Source organism: Sinohyriopsis cumingii, chromosome 4 (genome assembly GCF_028554795.1).
Source record: "Sinohyriopsis cumingii isolate HCF-2022 chromosome 4, ASM2855479v2, whole genome shotgun sequence".
NCBI lineage: Eukaryota > Metazoa > Mollusca > Bivalvia > Unionida > Unionidae > Sinohyriopsis > Sinohyriopsis cumingii.
This window is the reverse complement of record NC_142964.1, coordinates 70,349,072-70,365,616: the sequence shown is the minus strand read 5'-3', so window position 1 is coordinate 70,365,616 and position 16,545 is coordinate 70,349,072. Positions and strand designations below refer to the sequence as shown.

At 36.1% G+C, this 16,545-nt stretch overlaps 1 protein-coding gene across 1 annotated transcript in view; it reads left to right on the top strand.

Annotated features, from left to right (window-relative positions):
• Positions 1-16,545, top strand: part of LOC149801418 (RNA polymerase II elongation factor ELL-like) — a 103,983-nt gene that overhangs the window by 20,629 nt on the left and 66,809 nt on the right. Inside the window, exon 2 of the mRNA XM_089955516.1 lies at positions 76-123. Within this exon, the coding sequence (XP_089811642.1) occupies positions 76-123 (48 nt within the window). The remainder of the gene's footprint in view (positions 1-75; positions 124-16,545) is intronic.

Here is a 16,545-nt window from a genome sequence, read left to right as displayed (position 1 = left end):
GTTTTGTATCCAGACTGCATTGGTGTTTATTACCTACTGAAGTTTTTATGATCCACAAATATTTTTCTTTTTCAGTCTGTTAGCGGACAGAAGCCAAGTATTCAGTTCCAGCGGAACCATGGGGTAAGTAAAAGTGACCATTAGAACATCACTCTGCCATTTCTATATGGTCATGAAATAGCCTTGGAAATAATTGTAGGATTAGATATTAATTTAATGCATTTTTTGATTTGCCGCCGGCAGAGTGCACCAAGTATGTTACAACAGCAGAGGTGGAGAATATTCTGATAGAGAGCTTGTCTCCTTCTGCAGCCATCTTGTACTCTGGGATTCGGTTTGCTAGTACAAATGTTCTCAGTCGGATACATATGGGAAATTACTTAATTGGTAATATTAGATTTTGTTGTGTTAGTAGCTCATCTACATCCATATATATATATTTGCTTGTTCGTGTGAAAATTTGGTTGCCTCTGGAAATGAAAAGTAACAATTTTAAAGACCTGGCGCTAGTTGAAGATAATATAGTGCAACATAGGACAAGGATTTGCTGCTGTGGCTATTGCTTTTGTGTGGCTTTTTAACACATTAACCCCTAGTGACGACTTTACGGGGCAGGAGGTAGTAGCCTACTGCTGAGCTCTGGCGTCATGGTCATGCATGATACACTAAAGTAGATGGTATTATAGAAAGGTAGACAGATGTAGCTCTACAATGATACCAAATACTCTGGAATATCTAGTTGTACTACAAAATACAGATAGAAAAACCTCATTTTTTGGACCCGACTTTTTTTTAATGCAAAATTCGCCTGTGGTCGGAATCCCATTTTGTGTCCGGATTGTAGACTTTTTGGTCTCAGATCTAAGGCAAACGGGTATGATTTACCCTTCTGCTCATGCGCAAGTCAAATAGCCAACAAAAAATGATGTTTCTAACACAACTAGGCAGTATGTTATTGAAAGATGACTGGGGATTTGGTGTTTTCGAGTCTGTTCAGAAATAGCTTTCAGAATGTGTTTCCTACTCGATTTTCAGGCAGAAATGGCAAAAACCTCCAGTGTTAATGTGTTAAATGGGTTTTGATGCTTTACATTCTTATATGATGTTTTTGTAAGATAGTGAATTTTTAACAAAAGAGGGTTTGATTTCTACCTTGTTTTTTTAGCTAGTGCAGTATTTATATGCATACTTTATTTACTCAAATTATTTTATTCAGGTTATTCTTTTCTGGAAATACAAAGTTCTCAAAAAATAACATTCTTGGAAATAAAGACCAGGATTTATAGTGAAATTTCAAATAAGGATATATATTAAAATTGGATTGTATTATTGTGATTCAACAAAAGACTTGGCATATCACCACAACACAGGCCACCCCTGGCACATCAACCCTTTCAGTGTTGGATTTTTTATTTTGGAATACCACTGTTTGTGTTTGAAATTCGAGGATTATTTTTTATTAAGTTTGTAATGCCATAAGTTCTTTTTACATTTTTCAGTTTCTATTAAAAGGAAATAAATTATTTGTGAATTTTACAAAGCTTGTTGCTTCTCACTCTTTTCTATTATTTGAAGACCATACAGTTGTAATAGCACATTCATGAAGACTAACTTATACCTTGGTGGGATCATGGGATATTACATCAATGTTGACATGAAACCTCAAGTATTGATTTATTTTAAAATAAGGTTTAAAAAAAGTATTTCTCGTTAATAGTATACATTTCAGTTCATGTTTGTTTGGTTGTTTTTTTTGGTTTTTTTTTTTTTTGTTCTGTGTTTTTGCACACATGTTTTCATGAAACAGATTATAGCGTAGGGTGCATACTACTGTGTATGTTCAAGTATAAGTTGAGTTTAGCTGCAAACAACATAGACCATAATGCACTAGCAGGTCAGGTTCTCTCGTTATTTCTACTGATAACTCCTACTAAACTACACAGACCCAGGTCCACTGGCACAATATGCGATGACAGATCTGGATTGGTGCAGTTTACAGTTGGACTTTACTTATAAGCAAGTATATGTGGTATTTTGTTGTGCAAAACTTGTACTGTTTGATTCTTTGTTTTCCACAAAAATGGGGAAATCGATCTGACTTAGATTAGAAAGAGTTAGAATACAGATATAGTTAAAAGAATGACAACAGACACGTACATGTACGTAGATAAATGGATAGGTCAAAACAGGCTTGGAAATAGCTAGATTTATGAGAGAGACAATGAATGAATGCTAGACTGTAATGATTTATATATGCTCACAACTGAAGGATTTATTAACAATTATTTTATCCATTTACTTAACACTTATCATTGAGTCACCTTGATTCTTGAAATTGGCAACATACATCACAATATTTGACAATGATCTGAGGAAACTTTTTTTAATATTTTTGTTCATTTAATCAGTAAGAATGTATCAATCTCCTGTAACTATGATGTAAACAAAAGATTATAAACACTGCTTAGGGTACTGTATTTTCATAACATCAATCATTCTTTGAATGAATCGTCCTGATGGTTAATTAATAGGGAGGAGTGCCTGTCAAAAGAAATCTCACAAGTTGTATTACCAACAGTTGAGACATAAAGGCCATAAAATTGGTGACATGCATCAAAACGATTTATGAAAAACCAATTGTTTAGAGGAGCAGTCTGATAAACTGCCCAAGGCTAACAAAGTACCTGCAAGTCTGTAAATCCTGGATGCATACAAAATATTATGATTAAATTTAACTGATAGGTTAAATGTAAATATTTATTCCTTAGTTGTCAAAACTTGTTTTAAATAGTATATATTGACATTATCACATCTGCATGTGAAAATGTGAGATGGACCTTAACAATGACAAGATGGAAATGACATCTACATTCGGTGAAAGGTGGGAAAATAGCTATTCAGAGCTAGTATTTTATGTATTTTCTCAGACCATTGACGTTAATTGAAATTTCTTACATCTTGTATCCCTGTCTCAATTTTTTGGGACTTGCCTGTTGGCAAGTGCATTGTAAAGTTGAGCTTTCCTGAACTGAATTTGAGGTGTCCCTTGAGTCAGGAAAGTGAATTTGTATGCCATCAAACCTATGGGAAATGCAACAATAAATCCTGCCCACTGTACACATATCAGTACCATTATTTAGCAATTATATGTACCACAGTCTTCTATTACATGACTGTGCAGTTTCTTTCATCTATCAGTTCTTCAATTTTTCTCCTGTATATATGATGATGTGAATATTTACTATTTGAAGCAAGTTTTGATAAATTGGAAATAATAAATTTCTCAGTTGTAGGTTTGCTAACTTAAAAGTCTAAGTTTAGCCATAGGCATTTTGCAATATTTGTCCAGCTTGAGTACGCTAAGAACTAGGATTGTTCTGCTGAATGTCACTGATTTCAGGTTGACTAGTAGATAGTTGTGAATAATAATATTCCTGAAACTTTCTGATACTGAGATTTGCCTTTTCAGCTTTGTTTGGAAATGAAGGGCATTTGTCTCTATTAATTGGCCACCAGGAATTCTTTAAAAGTGATTGATATACTGAATATTTAGCTGTCCTAAGCTCAGACTCAGTTAAATTATGATAGATATATTAAAGCCATATAAAAGAAGATGTTGGCAGAAATGAGAAATGAAAAAGTGGGATTAAACAGGAAAATATATTTGCTATTGTAACAGATTGTATGCTTGATGTGCATCATTGAAATATTAAGACCCAGCATAAATTTACGATTCAAAAGTAGGGGACCCAAGGTCAAGAAAAAATCTTCAACCCATGTGAGGAGGTTATAAATTTGACCTCTTGTGATATATTTGGGATATGTACATGGATCTACAGATAAACTGACCAGTCGGTTGTTGACCTTTTCAATGCTGATGGCATTAATTATCTAACCTATGGTATATTGTAACCATGCCACTTGACTGTCATTTAAAAAGGACTAGATATCATCATTTCCCATGGTAATAATGTAACCACACCACTCGTTACTGTCATTTAAACAGGACTAGATGTCATCTTTGCCCATGGTACATGTACTAATAAAACCACACCACTCACAATGTACTGTATTTAAACAGGACTAGATGGGATGTGCACTCAACCAGATTGTCATGCATAAAATGTATATGCAAGGAATGATGTTTGGTTTGTTGTCTTCAGCCTGATCCTATTTAGGATCTGGCCAAAAAAATGAAGAACTTATAAATGGAGGAAAGAAGGACCAACTATACATTCTTCATCCCTTCTTCATGTACCCTCCACTTAAGAGAATTCATTGAGTCTCAGAGTGGAACATCTATATTCTTTAAAAGTAGGCATACTTTTCTTGGGATGACTGCACCCCTTCCTCCAAATAACGAGGGAATATCAGAATCTTCCCAGAGTGAGGGAGTGAAGCTGAGATAAAGTGAAAGGGAGGAGCAGTACCTTCCCACTGTCAGAAACATATGGAAGAGAGCAGCAGCACTCATGAAAGAGCATTTTAAGTCACAAAGCTGGGACACGTGTGCCTGCCCCCAAGAGAGGAGCAGTACTTTCACAAGCATGAGATAGTGATTTTACCCCAAAAAGGTTGAGAAACACCCTATCATGGACAGTGATTATGCCCCCCCCCCTTTGTTGGAGGGCCTGCATCCTCATTAGGCAATTAATTCACGCAATGTTGATAAGCATATGCAGCATTCTAGTTCCTTTAGTCCTTTAGTTCAGGACTAACACTGCCTCACCTCATTCTAATAGCTGTTTTGTGGCCTCAGCAAGGATGCTGAATGCATCATACAGGTCATTAAGCATTCTGCTTCAGACAGTTCAGGGGACAAATTGGCTTGATTGGCTATTCACGTGGTCACAAAAACCAAACCAGTTAGTGATGTCATGGTCATTTGCAAACTCAAGGATAAACAACGATGACTAGGACCATATGGAATAGTATTTAGAAACCTAGATAAGGAGTTATGAAGATTGGGACAAATTTGCAGTCAACAGGCATAAAAAGGGTACAACTGTTTTTCAAGCGTAGTCTTAGAGTTATAGAATAGGCCCAATTCGCCTTTCTGCATGTCACAGGAGGTGAATAATTGAGGGAAGAGCTATGGTGGTCAGTAGTTAGTGTGTCAGACAGATTTGTTACAGATTTGATACTTTGGAATTTCTCAAGAATATATGAAGGTTGTATAGGATTCATTCTAGAAATAAGAATGGACAAGTGGCCCATTTGAATTCCTCTTGAGTAATGATTCCCCTTTAGAACTTATTTTTATTCTGTATGATACTATAGGGAAAAAATGCATCCGTTTTTAGGGTGAAGATTTCCTCACCTTTACTTTTTCTGTGCATGATGATGACCATTTGGTATTGATTGGTGCCAAAGTCGTTCAAAATGAAAAGACATTTCTGAAAGCTATTGAAATTGACCTCTTATACTGCTTTAGTAATAAGCATGCTCTAAACAGCAATCTAGCCTTTTGGTTTTACTCCGCTTAAATCAGTCTAAAATCAACTGTTATGATCTTTTATCTTTTTTTTTTGTGCACCGAAGATGAAAAATAAGTGTCAGTGACCCAGCCTAAAATGAGCACAGATTGTATTGTTTATCAGGCAACTGTTTTAAATAAGAGAGTCTGCACCAGAAGTCACTTTACATTAACAAACTTAAATTCATAACCATAAACTGATTTAACAAATAAAACCTTTTTATTGTGCTGAAGATAACTTTTTGTCTCATATTTAAAACTTCTGAACGTGATTATTAGTTGTGATACTCATGACTGGACCTTCTTTAAAAAAAACAAAAAAAGTAATTCTTTTATTCCAATATAAACAGCCTTAATGCATTTATTAAATTGCTGTGTTGGGCCATTTCCTGCAGGAGGTTGCAGGTTCGAACCCCGGGCAAGTCATACCAAAGACTTAAAAATGGTACTAGCAGCTGCCTTGCTAGGCGCTGAGCATTAAGAGGTTAGTGTTAGGACTGGTCAGCCTGGTGTCAGGATAATATGACTGGGTGGGACATCATGTTATACGTCTGTGGCATGATGCCCTAGTCCTAGACGTCACTATAAACTGTCACAAAGTTTCTGGATGCCTTGCACTTAAGTTAAATAAAACCAATTTTACAGTCACAAGGTCGGAGATCAAGGACATTGTGACTCAAAGAAATTGGGATTTTCCAAAATAATTTGTGATCTAGAGAGTTCCACTGATCAAAGTCACTGAGACCCATTCTTGATTAAAGCTGTGAGAATTTTAGGAAACTTTTGCCAGGTACCTATCAGTCCTAATGATCTGTTACCTGGGTACCCGATGAAAGGGAAATTGTATTGAATGTGAACCTGAAATGCTTTTTATTAGGTTCATACACACTAACCCCCAAGAGAGATACAAGTATAATTATTACTAATATTTGGCAAAAAAGCATAATCTGAACAAAATATTGGGCGGTCAGTATATTACATGCCATGATTACAGAAAATTGTATGAAAAACATACATTTATTTTGTATGCCTACCTGGATCTGCAGTTAAAATTATTGTCACAAATCGGCTACATTCATGTGGATTAGTAGTTAGCAGGAGAGTATTGACACAAAACAAATTGATAAATCATTTATGCATGACACTCACTTTAACTAGTCCACATGTCTAACTTCCACTGAATCGTCACGATGTCCACAAATGATGAATGCTTATAACTGTGGAATTCTTTCAAAATTTGTAAAGTGCTTTTGATTTGTCTTTTTCCTGATGTATCATGTTTTTATTTGTAACAAAATTGCCCTCCTTGAACATTTTCAGTCATGTAATATCCACGAATCACAATGATAAAGCCTGTTTCAAATAATATCTAGTGCTTTTATTAAAAAAACTCTGGACAGGTTGACTACATATGTGCATCAAAATATAAGGAATCTATGATGGTGTCACATTTAAGAAACCTTTTTCTTGAAACTGTTTCAGATACAGTTACTATTAATAGAAAATAAGGACATTAGATGGAGGTCTAATGATAGATGAATGCGCAGCAGACAATAGTCACACGACACGAGCCTAGAACTTTATGCCTTATTCTGTGTCTCATGCACGCCAGATGTCTGATATGTACTTGTTTTATGTTTTATTTTTAGTACCTGGGTTATTATCAATGGGTAGGTACCCGAGTACCTGTTGACAGCTTTATTCTTGGTTCACATTACAAACATTGACATTTAAGCCATTTGGTTTTTGTTTGGTTTGATGCTTCACGTCATAGCAACACAAGTAGGTTATTCAGTACAGAGACAGTTGGAGTAAAGTACCATTCCCAATGACACATCACAGTGGCTTGTCCAGGCTAGTCCTTTGGTAGGATTTGAACCCGCACCCTTTCAGTCATGGGTCCTGCAGTTCTAATCAGTAAACCACAATGGCTGCTGAACATTTAGCTATGAAGAGTGTGTGTTGATAAGCTTAAGGATATGCTAAATTTAAGAAACAGGAAGTTATACCCAACTAGCGGAATTAACAGTCAAATATGTACATTGTCCACAATTATTATTAACTGGTAAACAATAGAGAATGAAATATCAATGTTTAATGCTGTCCATTGATGAGGTTTACACTAGCATTTGTGACTGCAATGCCAATGTTGAGTGAACTCACTGTTATAGTTGTGAAACATGTAGCAGTGAAGTGACCTTACAAAGTGCTACATTGCATTTTTAGGACAGAAAGAGCATAACCAGTGGAGTTGAAAGAATTACACCAAAAAAATGCACGGGCCTTGTTAGTGACAAGTCTTTCTTGTCCACTGCAGCCTTTAACAGGAGTTTTACTCATGTTTCATCTCAGAATAAGTTGGTTAGAAATGTTGTATCAAGTTGTACTTTTTAATAACTGATTAGAAATGTTGTGTAAAGTTATCTTTTATAAATGTCTTTTAAATGATGGACATTTCTTGTTGTACATATGGCTAACATTACTAAATATTGGACATCATCTTCACTTGATAGGAGTTTTCCAATAGTGATTTGATTATTTACACGATGACTGCAACATCAGAATGGAGTATTCTGATGTTGCAGTCGTCATGTAAATAATCCAATCACTATTGTATGTAAACATGTTGTGTGTTTATCATGGCCTATGGATATTTGTCCCATGTAATTTTTAGAATGGAAAAGCTAACCATGTTCACTCCAGACCTAGATCGCCATCACATGTCATGTGATCACATGTTTTTATTCATTGTTAATCCTGTACATCAAAATGATGACATTCGATGTAGTATTGAGTAGTAGGCTGTTACATAGCAGGTAGACATGTTCTTGTATACATGTATACATTTACAGGGGTAACCTATCATTTACTCTCTAATTAGATCAATTACAGAACTGCTTATAGGTTTGGCATTTATGCATATGTTTAAAGCAAGCAGAGGATGCCCTGTCCAACACATACTTATAGAATCTGCTTGTACCATATATACTTGCTTATAAGACAAGTCCATTTGGTAACTGCACAGATCTAGATCTTCCAGTGCATTATGTGCCAGCATAACTGGGTCTGTGCAGTTTGTTGTGAGAAATCAATACAACAATCAACATGGACCCTGACCTGCAATCGCATTATGTTACAGCAGATCAGGATCTTAGTTTTTGCTGTTTGACTCAATTTATGAGTATATATGGTATTCCTCTAATGCTTGGCTGCCTTTCCTCACTTCATTTTATCTTGCTACAAGATTTGCAAATTTCAGTGTTCACCCTTTCCCTAATTTTCTCTCTGGCCTAAGTGACCAGCAATAGCTCCTGATTTCCCAGAACATTTATCAATCATCAGTGTTTGCTTTTCATGAGCTTGTAACATTTGAGCAGGTCACAAGGACCAGTTACTTTTTATATTTCTTGACTTGACCAGAGTATTGTTGGTTTTGGATTGGTGGACAGACACAGCTGGAACCAAACTTGTAAATGTCACACTTAACATGATGCTTTTCCAGTATGTGTAATCGACCATCATATTGTCAGTTAAAAACAGACTACAGAGTATATCATCTCTTGTCATCGAAAGCAAAGAAGTGTTGCCGAGTGGTATAAAGCACTCACCATTACGGATCACTGCCATCTCACCCCTGTCTGTATGAGTTCAAGTCTCAGGATCTGCTAAGGTTGGTACTTGAGAAAGCCTGCCAGTAGCTTCTTGTGGGTCGGTGGTTCTTCCCGCAGTTTTCCAGGGTTCTTCCTCCACCAATTATACTGGCCGCCATGTATAGCCTATCTTGTGCTGAAAAATGGCGTTAAACCCTACAACAAGAACTTATTTAATCCAACAAAAGATAATTGTTCAAAATTTTCAAGGAATGCTGTGCTAAATTCTGCATGAACACATGACTGAGGAAGATAACTTGTGTGCATTGATAGCAAACCCTACAACAACAACAACAACAAAGAAGTATCAGTGTGATGGGTCTGTGTCTGTGGTCCATCTGTCTGTTTATTGCCTGCTGATGGCTCAGTTATGTTGAATAATGTTTGGCTCCCATTAAAACAACATGCTTTTCACTAGTCTTGGCATGGAAAGAAGAAAAAAATGCACCACCCTGAAAACTCACTAAAACCTTGTAGCCTATAAAAACCATAAAGAGTCCTACTTAGTACTATTGTAAAACTGTCAGCATAAGGTAGGAAATGCTGATTATACATGCAGATTATACATTGGATCCAGGAAGCAAATAAAAGGTTATGGTGGTCAGAGAGCTGTTTCATAGATTGGTTAATTGTCTGTCAGTAGCTGAGGTGATATCATGCCAAGTTCTTTGATCACTTCTGTTGAGGGCCTATTAGGTTAATTTACATAGGTAAAGTACACCGAGTTGAAAAACCCTAGGTATTTATTTCAAGTTTGGTAACTCAAAGATATGTGATTTGAATACAAAAGTTATTACAAATCATTGTATTTAATGAAAATATTTTAAGTAATTTTTATTAAAGATTACATACTGGCAAGTTTGTAATCAGCAGCAATGTTTCTTTATATTTGGATTTTATTCCATACATAAAATGCAATACATGTTAATTTTCTTTAACCTGAATAGTCAGGTGTCAAATTGCAACTATAAATAAGGGAATGTTGATCCATTTGAAAACCCAGTAAAAGTGAATCCTGGAACTTGTGGTTGATGGAGTTTGATTTTATGAAGTGGAGCAACAGGGTGGATGGGTATTCTTTTTGCACATTCTGCTGACTCCATATCAAGATTTTTCATTCTGGAATTTATAGTACAACAAGGGCTCGAAATTTGCAGTAGTCTGAGGCTAGTAAATATCCTGTTGGACTAGTAGTTTTCATAATTGTAATAATCCGATGGCTAGAAATGTTTCATTTGTCACCAGTGTGCATTTATTTATGATATCATAGGTAGTATTAAAAAATCTGAATGATTAGATGACGGTGGTGATTGATTGTAATGCAGGTCAGTGACTATGCACTTATGTTTTTGATGCATCCTTACTTCAAGTTAAAAATTTTATTAACTGCTGACAGCAAAACACAAAACAGAAATGGAGGATGTGTACTACACACTCCATCCTGATCAGTAATTTTGGGGAGAGGAAATTTTATTAGTACAATTTGCTTGTTTCCCAGTCCAGAATGTATTCACTTTGTGTGTTTTTCTTAAAGATACAGAGGTAAATATTTAAATTTAAAAAAAAAAAAACATTTTTTGATGTTGGAGAGACCCATAAGTATAAATTGTTTCTCAGTTCCAGTTCCTCGTAAAAAGGGCTTCTCACTAGCATGGTTCCACATCTAAAGTGACTGTTTAAAGCCTGGTTCCTTATTAAATGCCTCTCTGTAGCATGGTCCTGCGTATAAAATGCCTTTCTTTAGCAGTCCTCATAAAGTACATCTCTGTAGCATGGTTCCACATCGAAAGTGACTTTTTAAAGCATGGTTCCTTATAAAATGCCTCTCTTTAGCTTGGTTAGGACTACATATAAAGTGCTTCTCTTTAGCATGGTACCATGTAAAGTGCCCGTCTAGAGCATGGTCCTGCATATATAGCTGCTTGTCTGTATCATGGTTCCTCATAAAGTGCCTGTCTAGAGCATGGTCCTGCATATATAGCAGCCTGTCTGTATCAGGGTTCCTCATAAAGTGCCCATCTAGAGCATGGTCCTGCATATATAGCAGCCTGTTTGTATCGTGGTTCGTCATCAAGTGCCTCACCATAGCATGATCTATCATATTATGGATATAACCTTGGATTGCATTTTTGGGGAGGCGTGTACATGTAGTTATTATATTGAATCTACTGCAGTATAAGGCAGCTGTGTTTATAACACAGCACACTTTTATTGCTCTCCTGAACAGCGTTACATTGATGGAATACTGCAATTATTCTTGATGCAGAAAACGATAGGATAATTAGAGTAACACTGCTTGCCAGGAGCAAACAGATTCATTGTCTGGTACCTTAGGGCAAGTTGAAAATCTTGCTAGGAAAAAAAACAATTTTGGTTGCACAGAATTTTATATAAATTATGAAGAACTATGCAGATACTCTTGGAATTTCATGAAAATTGCAGTATTGGGCAAGCAGACCATTTTAGGAATTTTCTGAATTTGCTTCTCCATATTAGATGTGTGTAATGTATATACTTGATTTCAAGCCCGGCTCAACTGCAGAAAACATAGCCCCTGATCTGTCATCACATAATGCGCAAGTATATCAGTTCAGTGTCTATGCTATTTTGTTTTTCTGATTACTCCTAACAAACTGCATCAAGCCAGATCTGCGGGCATATTATGCGATGTGGATGCAGTTCTATCCCCATTGGATCTGACTTGTATGCAGGTATATATGGTACATTACATCTAGGCTGTATGCAGGTATATATGGTACATTACATCTAGGCTGGCATTATCTTGACTAAATTGTGCTTGATTAAATTGTGCTCTAAACTCACTACCATATATATACTCACTTATGAGGTGACTCAAACTGCTAACAACTAAAAAAATCCTGATCTGCCATAGCATAATGAGCCTGCAAGTCAGGGTCTGTGTTGTATGTCACTACTGATTACTCGTAACAAACTGCACTCACCCAGGTCTGATTGTACATTGTTTGACATCAGATATGGGTCTGTGTAGTTTGCATTTGGACTCATCTGATAAGCAAGTATATACAGTTCATGACCCCTTGACTAAAGGTACAGAGGATACAACTGCATTGATGTCCGTCTGTGTCCATTCATCCATCAACAGATGGCTTTTGGTGTGACTTTAGATTGTTGCGGTGGGTTTTTTTTGTGTACCTCTGAAAGGTAATATGATTGCTCATTGATGGGTGGAAGCAGAAGCCAATAAATTTTGGTACTGTTTAACCACGACCAGTAAGAAGTCAAAGTTTCTTGCTCTAAATGTCATCAGTTTTCATCTGTTGACTACTCTCTATTGATTCAGACCAAGAGCTCAAAAGGTCAAGGTCAGTGTATCCAACATTGTGATTTTGAATGTTTTCACTTTTTGCTAGATATGTTGAGTTTATTTGATCCAGTTTTCATGAAACTTGATTGGTAGTCTATAGTTGGGCACAGACACTTGTGGATTCTCAAGACCATAGGTCAGACATCAAAATTACAGGAGCCAGAATTGTAATTTTAGGTTCCACTTTCCTTAAGTATCCTGCATCCAGTTTTTATCAACTTCATTAGTTGAATTAAATTAGAGCAGCTTCATATTGAGTCCACAGTGAGTAAGTTAATGGTCAAGGTCACTACATAATTCTCTTAATTTTGCATTTTTTAAGAGATCCAGTTGGGGTGATCTCCCATTTTTTAGCTCACATTTATAGATAATGAAATATTTGTTGACATGATTAAGTGCCTCATTCTAGTTAAGCCATATGATAAATGGCAGGTATATGCAAGACTGAATTATATAGCAGGGATGACAAAGCAGAATATTGAAATAGATAATATAAACGTCTATACAGTAGTTTCCTTCTTGGGCATCACTACACTAATTTCCATATATGTTTTTAGCTTAATGTAGATTAGAGCTATTGCAGTACCCTGATGTTGGTATTGGTTTTCGAATTGCACATGTAACATGCGAATGCATGTATACTGTACTTAGATATAGTCTCAAAGCATTTCAACCATTCTTTCTTCCAAAGTCTGTTACATTAATTTAGAGTGAATTTGGGGTTAACTTTGTTTATACGCGTAAATTATTTGCACATTCATAGTTTTTGCATTTAGCCCATGACACAGTTGTTCACCCTGTATACATACCACCATACTGAGGGAACACAACTTGATATGTACTATACCCAGATAACAAAATCGGTCACTGTGACTGATATATCATATTTCACATTGTACTGGTCTGTGTTGACATTTTGTGATGTTTAGCTCATGGTCACAATTTTCATTATATGCCTGCTTTTTCAAATTTGTACAAATAATGATATCTGCAGTAGATATGGCAAAATTGAATGCTGACAGCATTCTGGTATTGAGGGCTTCATATTTTTACAAATGATGCTGACTTGTATTACAATATGGCTATAATTACTATTGATGGAAAATCCTTTGAATTACCTTTTATCAAAAACAACCATATGTACTTGCTTATAATTCAAGTCAAATTGCAAACAACAAAGATCCTGATAAACCATGGCATAATGTGCCTGCAGATCAGGGTCTGTGTTTGATCTTTTGATTAGTCCAAACAGCACAGACCCAGATCGCTGGCGCATCATGCTGTGGCAGATCTGGTTTGTGCAGTTTGCAGTTGGACACGTCATTTAATTGTGGTACTTAACAGAGTTTGATCCATTTTTAAAGAGAGTATTCTGGGATTGAAGGATGCAAAATTTGTACAGTTTGTCCCAATCTGCCATCAGATGTGGTTGCTGTTACTAACAGTAGACAATGCTATGATGACTTCTTCAAAATCACGGCTGAATGGAATTAGACAAGATTGGACTTAGTGTCCTAGATTGAAGACCTTTCAGACTCACACAGGTGTGATCACCATTAGTAAAAATAGAAAAGGGTTTACACAAATTTATTAAATGAAAGAAAACACTAAACAGAATTTGTCTAACTTTGATGCTAAACATCCTGGCTTAGAGGTGTTTACTATTTCATAATAAAGGATGCCAAGTTTCATCAGATATTTGGATAGAAAAGTAGAGGAACCTTGAAATAGTTGTTTAACTTATACCATCAACAGCATTGGAAGAAAGATATATAGAAAGCACCCTATTAGTCATATTTATTTGCCAGCTGATCTAGTATTGGGTTATTAGGCTGATTATCAGTGAGTGAGTGATCATGGGCTGATTTGTTGTTCATGTAGCATAAATGTACAGTAAATGAGGCATCTCTTGTATATCGTGCAGCTGGAGATGTTACCTTTGAAGTAAAGAGTTGTGGGCCAAATGTAGAATGTCGTGTCACACATCAGATAATGTGCATTAGTTTTTAGCTTTACTGGTCCTCGATCAGAAGAGTTCATGAGATGGTCTGTTGTCTAGTGTACTACTTGGAGGATTGCCATTACACACACATGGGTGGACAAGTGGTCTAAGGTAGTTGCCTTTATAGGTCATTGACATCTCACTTCTGTCCATAGTGGGTTCATGTCACAGCTAAGCAAATATGGGTACATGAGAAAGCTCACCACTAGCTTCCCATGGGTCAGTGGTTCTTTCCAGATTTTTTTTCCACCAAACATGTTGGCAACTATGTACCAGTTTATCCTATCATATGCTTGAAAATGGCTTTAAACCCACAAAAACCAAAAACCTAGGGTTTGAGTGTTCCGGATGAAGATGGTGCTGCTCAGACATATCATATGGCCACCACAGCAGCCATTTTGAAAATTTTGTTATTGCTAGTTCTGAATGGATGCTTATGTCAGCATGGGGTTTTCACTGAAAGACTTCATACAGTGTCTAGTTGTACTGCATGTAAATGAAACTAGTGCTGATTAAACATCCAGTAATGCAACCATGGCAGCCATCTAGAAAATCTTCGTTATTGGTATGGAAAACCATATCATTATGATGTTTTCACCAAAAGACTTTTTATGATGTGTAGTTGGTCCTGAATGGAAATGGTTCATCTTGGACATCCAGTATGGCTGCCATGGCTGCCAGAATGGCCATCTTGAAAATCTTGTTATTGCTATTCCTGAGTAGTGGATGGTCACATTCATATCAGGGTTTCACTAAAAGATCTCTTAAGATGTCTGGTTGGTCTGATGCCAAGCAGATGTCCATTATGACTATCATGATAGCTGTCTTGAAAACCTTGTTATTGTTGCTCATTCTGTGTGAGTGGGTGATTTAGATTTTTAACGTAGCTTTAACAGTAGCAATATGACTGAATTTTTTTTGAATCTACATTAAAAGATCCAAGTCACACACACACACAGGTACATAAATAACAACTTTAAAATTTTATATTTAAAATAAAATCTTGCCATTTTACACTTGACAATATATTCAGAATATTGCAAAAAATTATTTTGAGAAATAATACTTAAATTTGTACAGAAAAAAGAATCTCTTCTGCAGATTTTCAGTGTAGCACAGGATTCAGATATTTATATATTTTACCATACAATTTGTTTTTAAATGACTAGATGCAATACATACATTCAGTTGAATTGTAGTTGAATAATGTACTAGCAAACCTGGGTCTCTCTTCTTTGTTCTGCTGATTCCTTCTAACAAACTGTATATTCCCAAACCATCTGGCACGTTATGTGGTCACATATCTATGTCAGGGCCCTGAGTTGCCAATTGGTCTAAAGCGCTCTCCATTACGGATCAATGCCATCTCACCTCTGTCTGCATGGATTTGAGTCTCGGATTCGGCTAATGTGGGTATGTGAGAAAGCTTGCCTGTAGCTTCTGGTGGGGTGGTGGTTCTTTCTGGGGTTTTCCCGGGTTCTTCTGCCACCATTAATACTGGTTGCCATGTATAGCCTATTGTGTGCTGAAAAATGGTGTTAAACCCAGCAACAACAACAACAACAACATATCTATGTCTACAGTTTGCAGTTAAATCTGACTTAAATCCCATAGCAACAGCAACAAATATGTTATATAGAACCCTTTGTTACGATAAACATGAAAGGTTTAGATAATAATAATAATAATGAGGACTTTGTATAGCGCCTAATCTTTAGAAGCTCTAAGCACTTTACAACATTAGACAACACCTATAAGATTAAAAAAAACATAATAATATTATTACAAAAACAAACACCATGAAATTAGAAAAATATTCAAAAATTAAAAAACATGATGAGAATATTTCAGGTAGGAAACATTATTAGGTCTTGAAGTTTGTTCTTGCAGTCGAAATAAGTGAGTTTTGAGAGCCCTCTTGAGTGTGATCACTGTGTCTTTGTGTCTAAGTTCAGTGGGCAATTCATTCCACATTGCTGGGCCTTGGTATGCAAAAGAATGTTGTCCATATGACTTTCTTTTCATAGTGGGAATAATGAGTATACAATTGTCAGAAGAGGAGTGTAAGTAT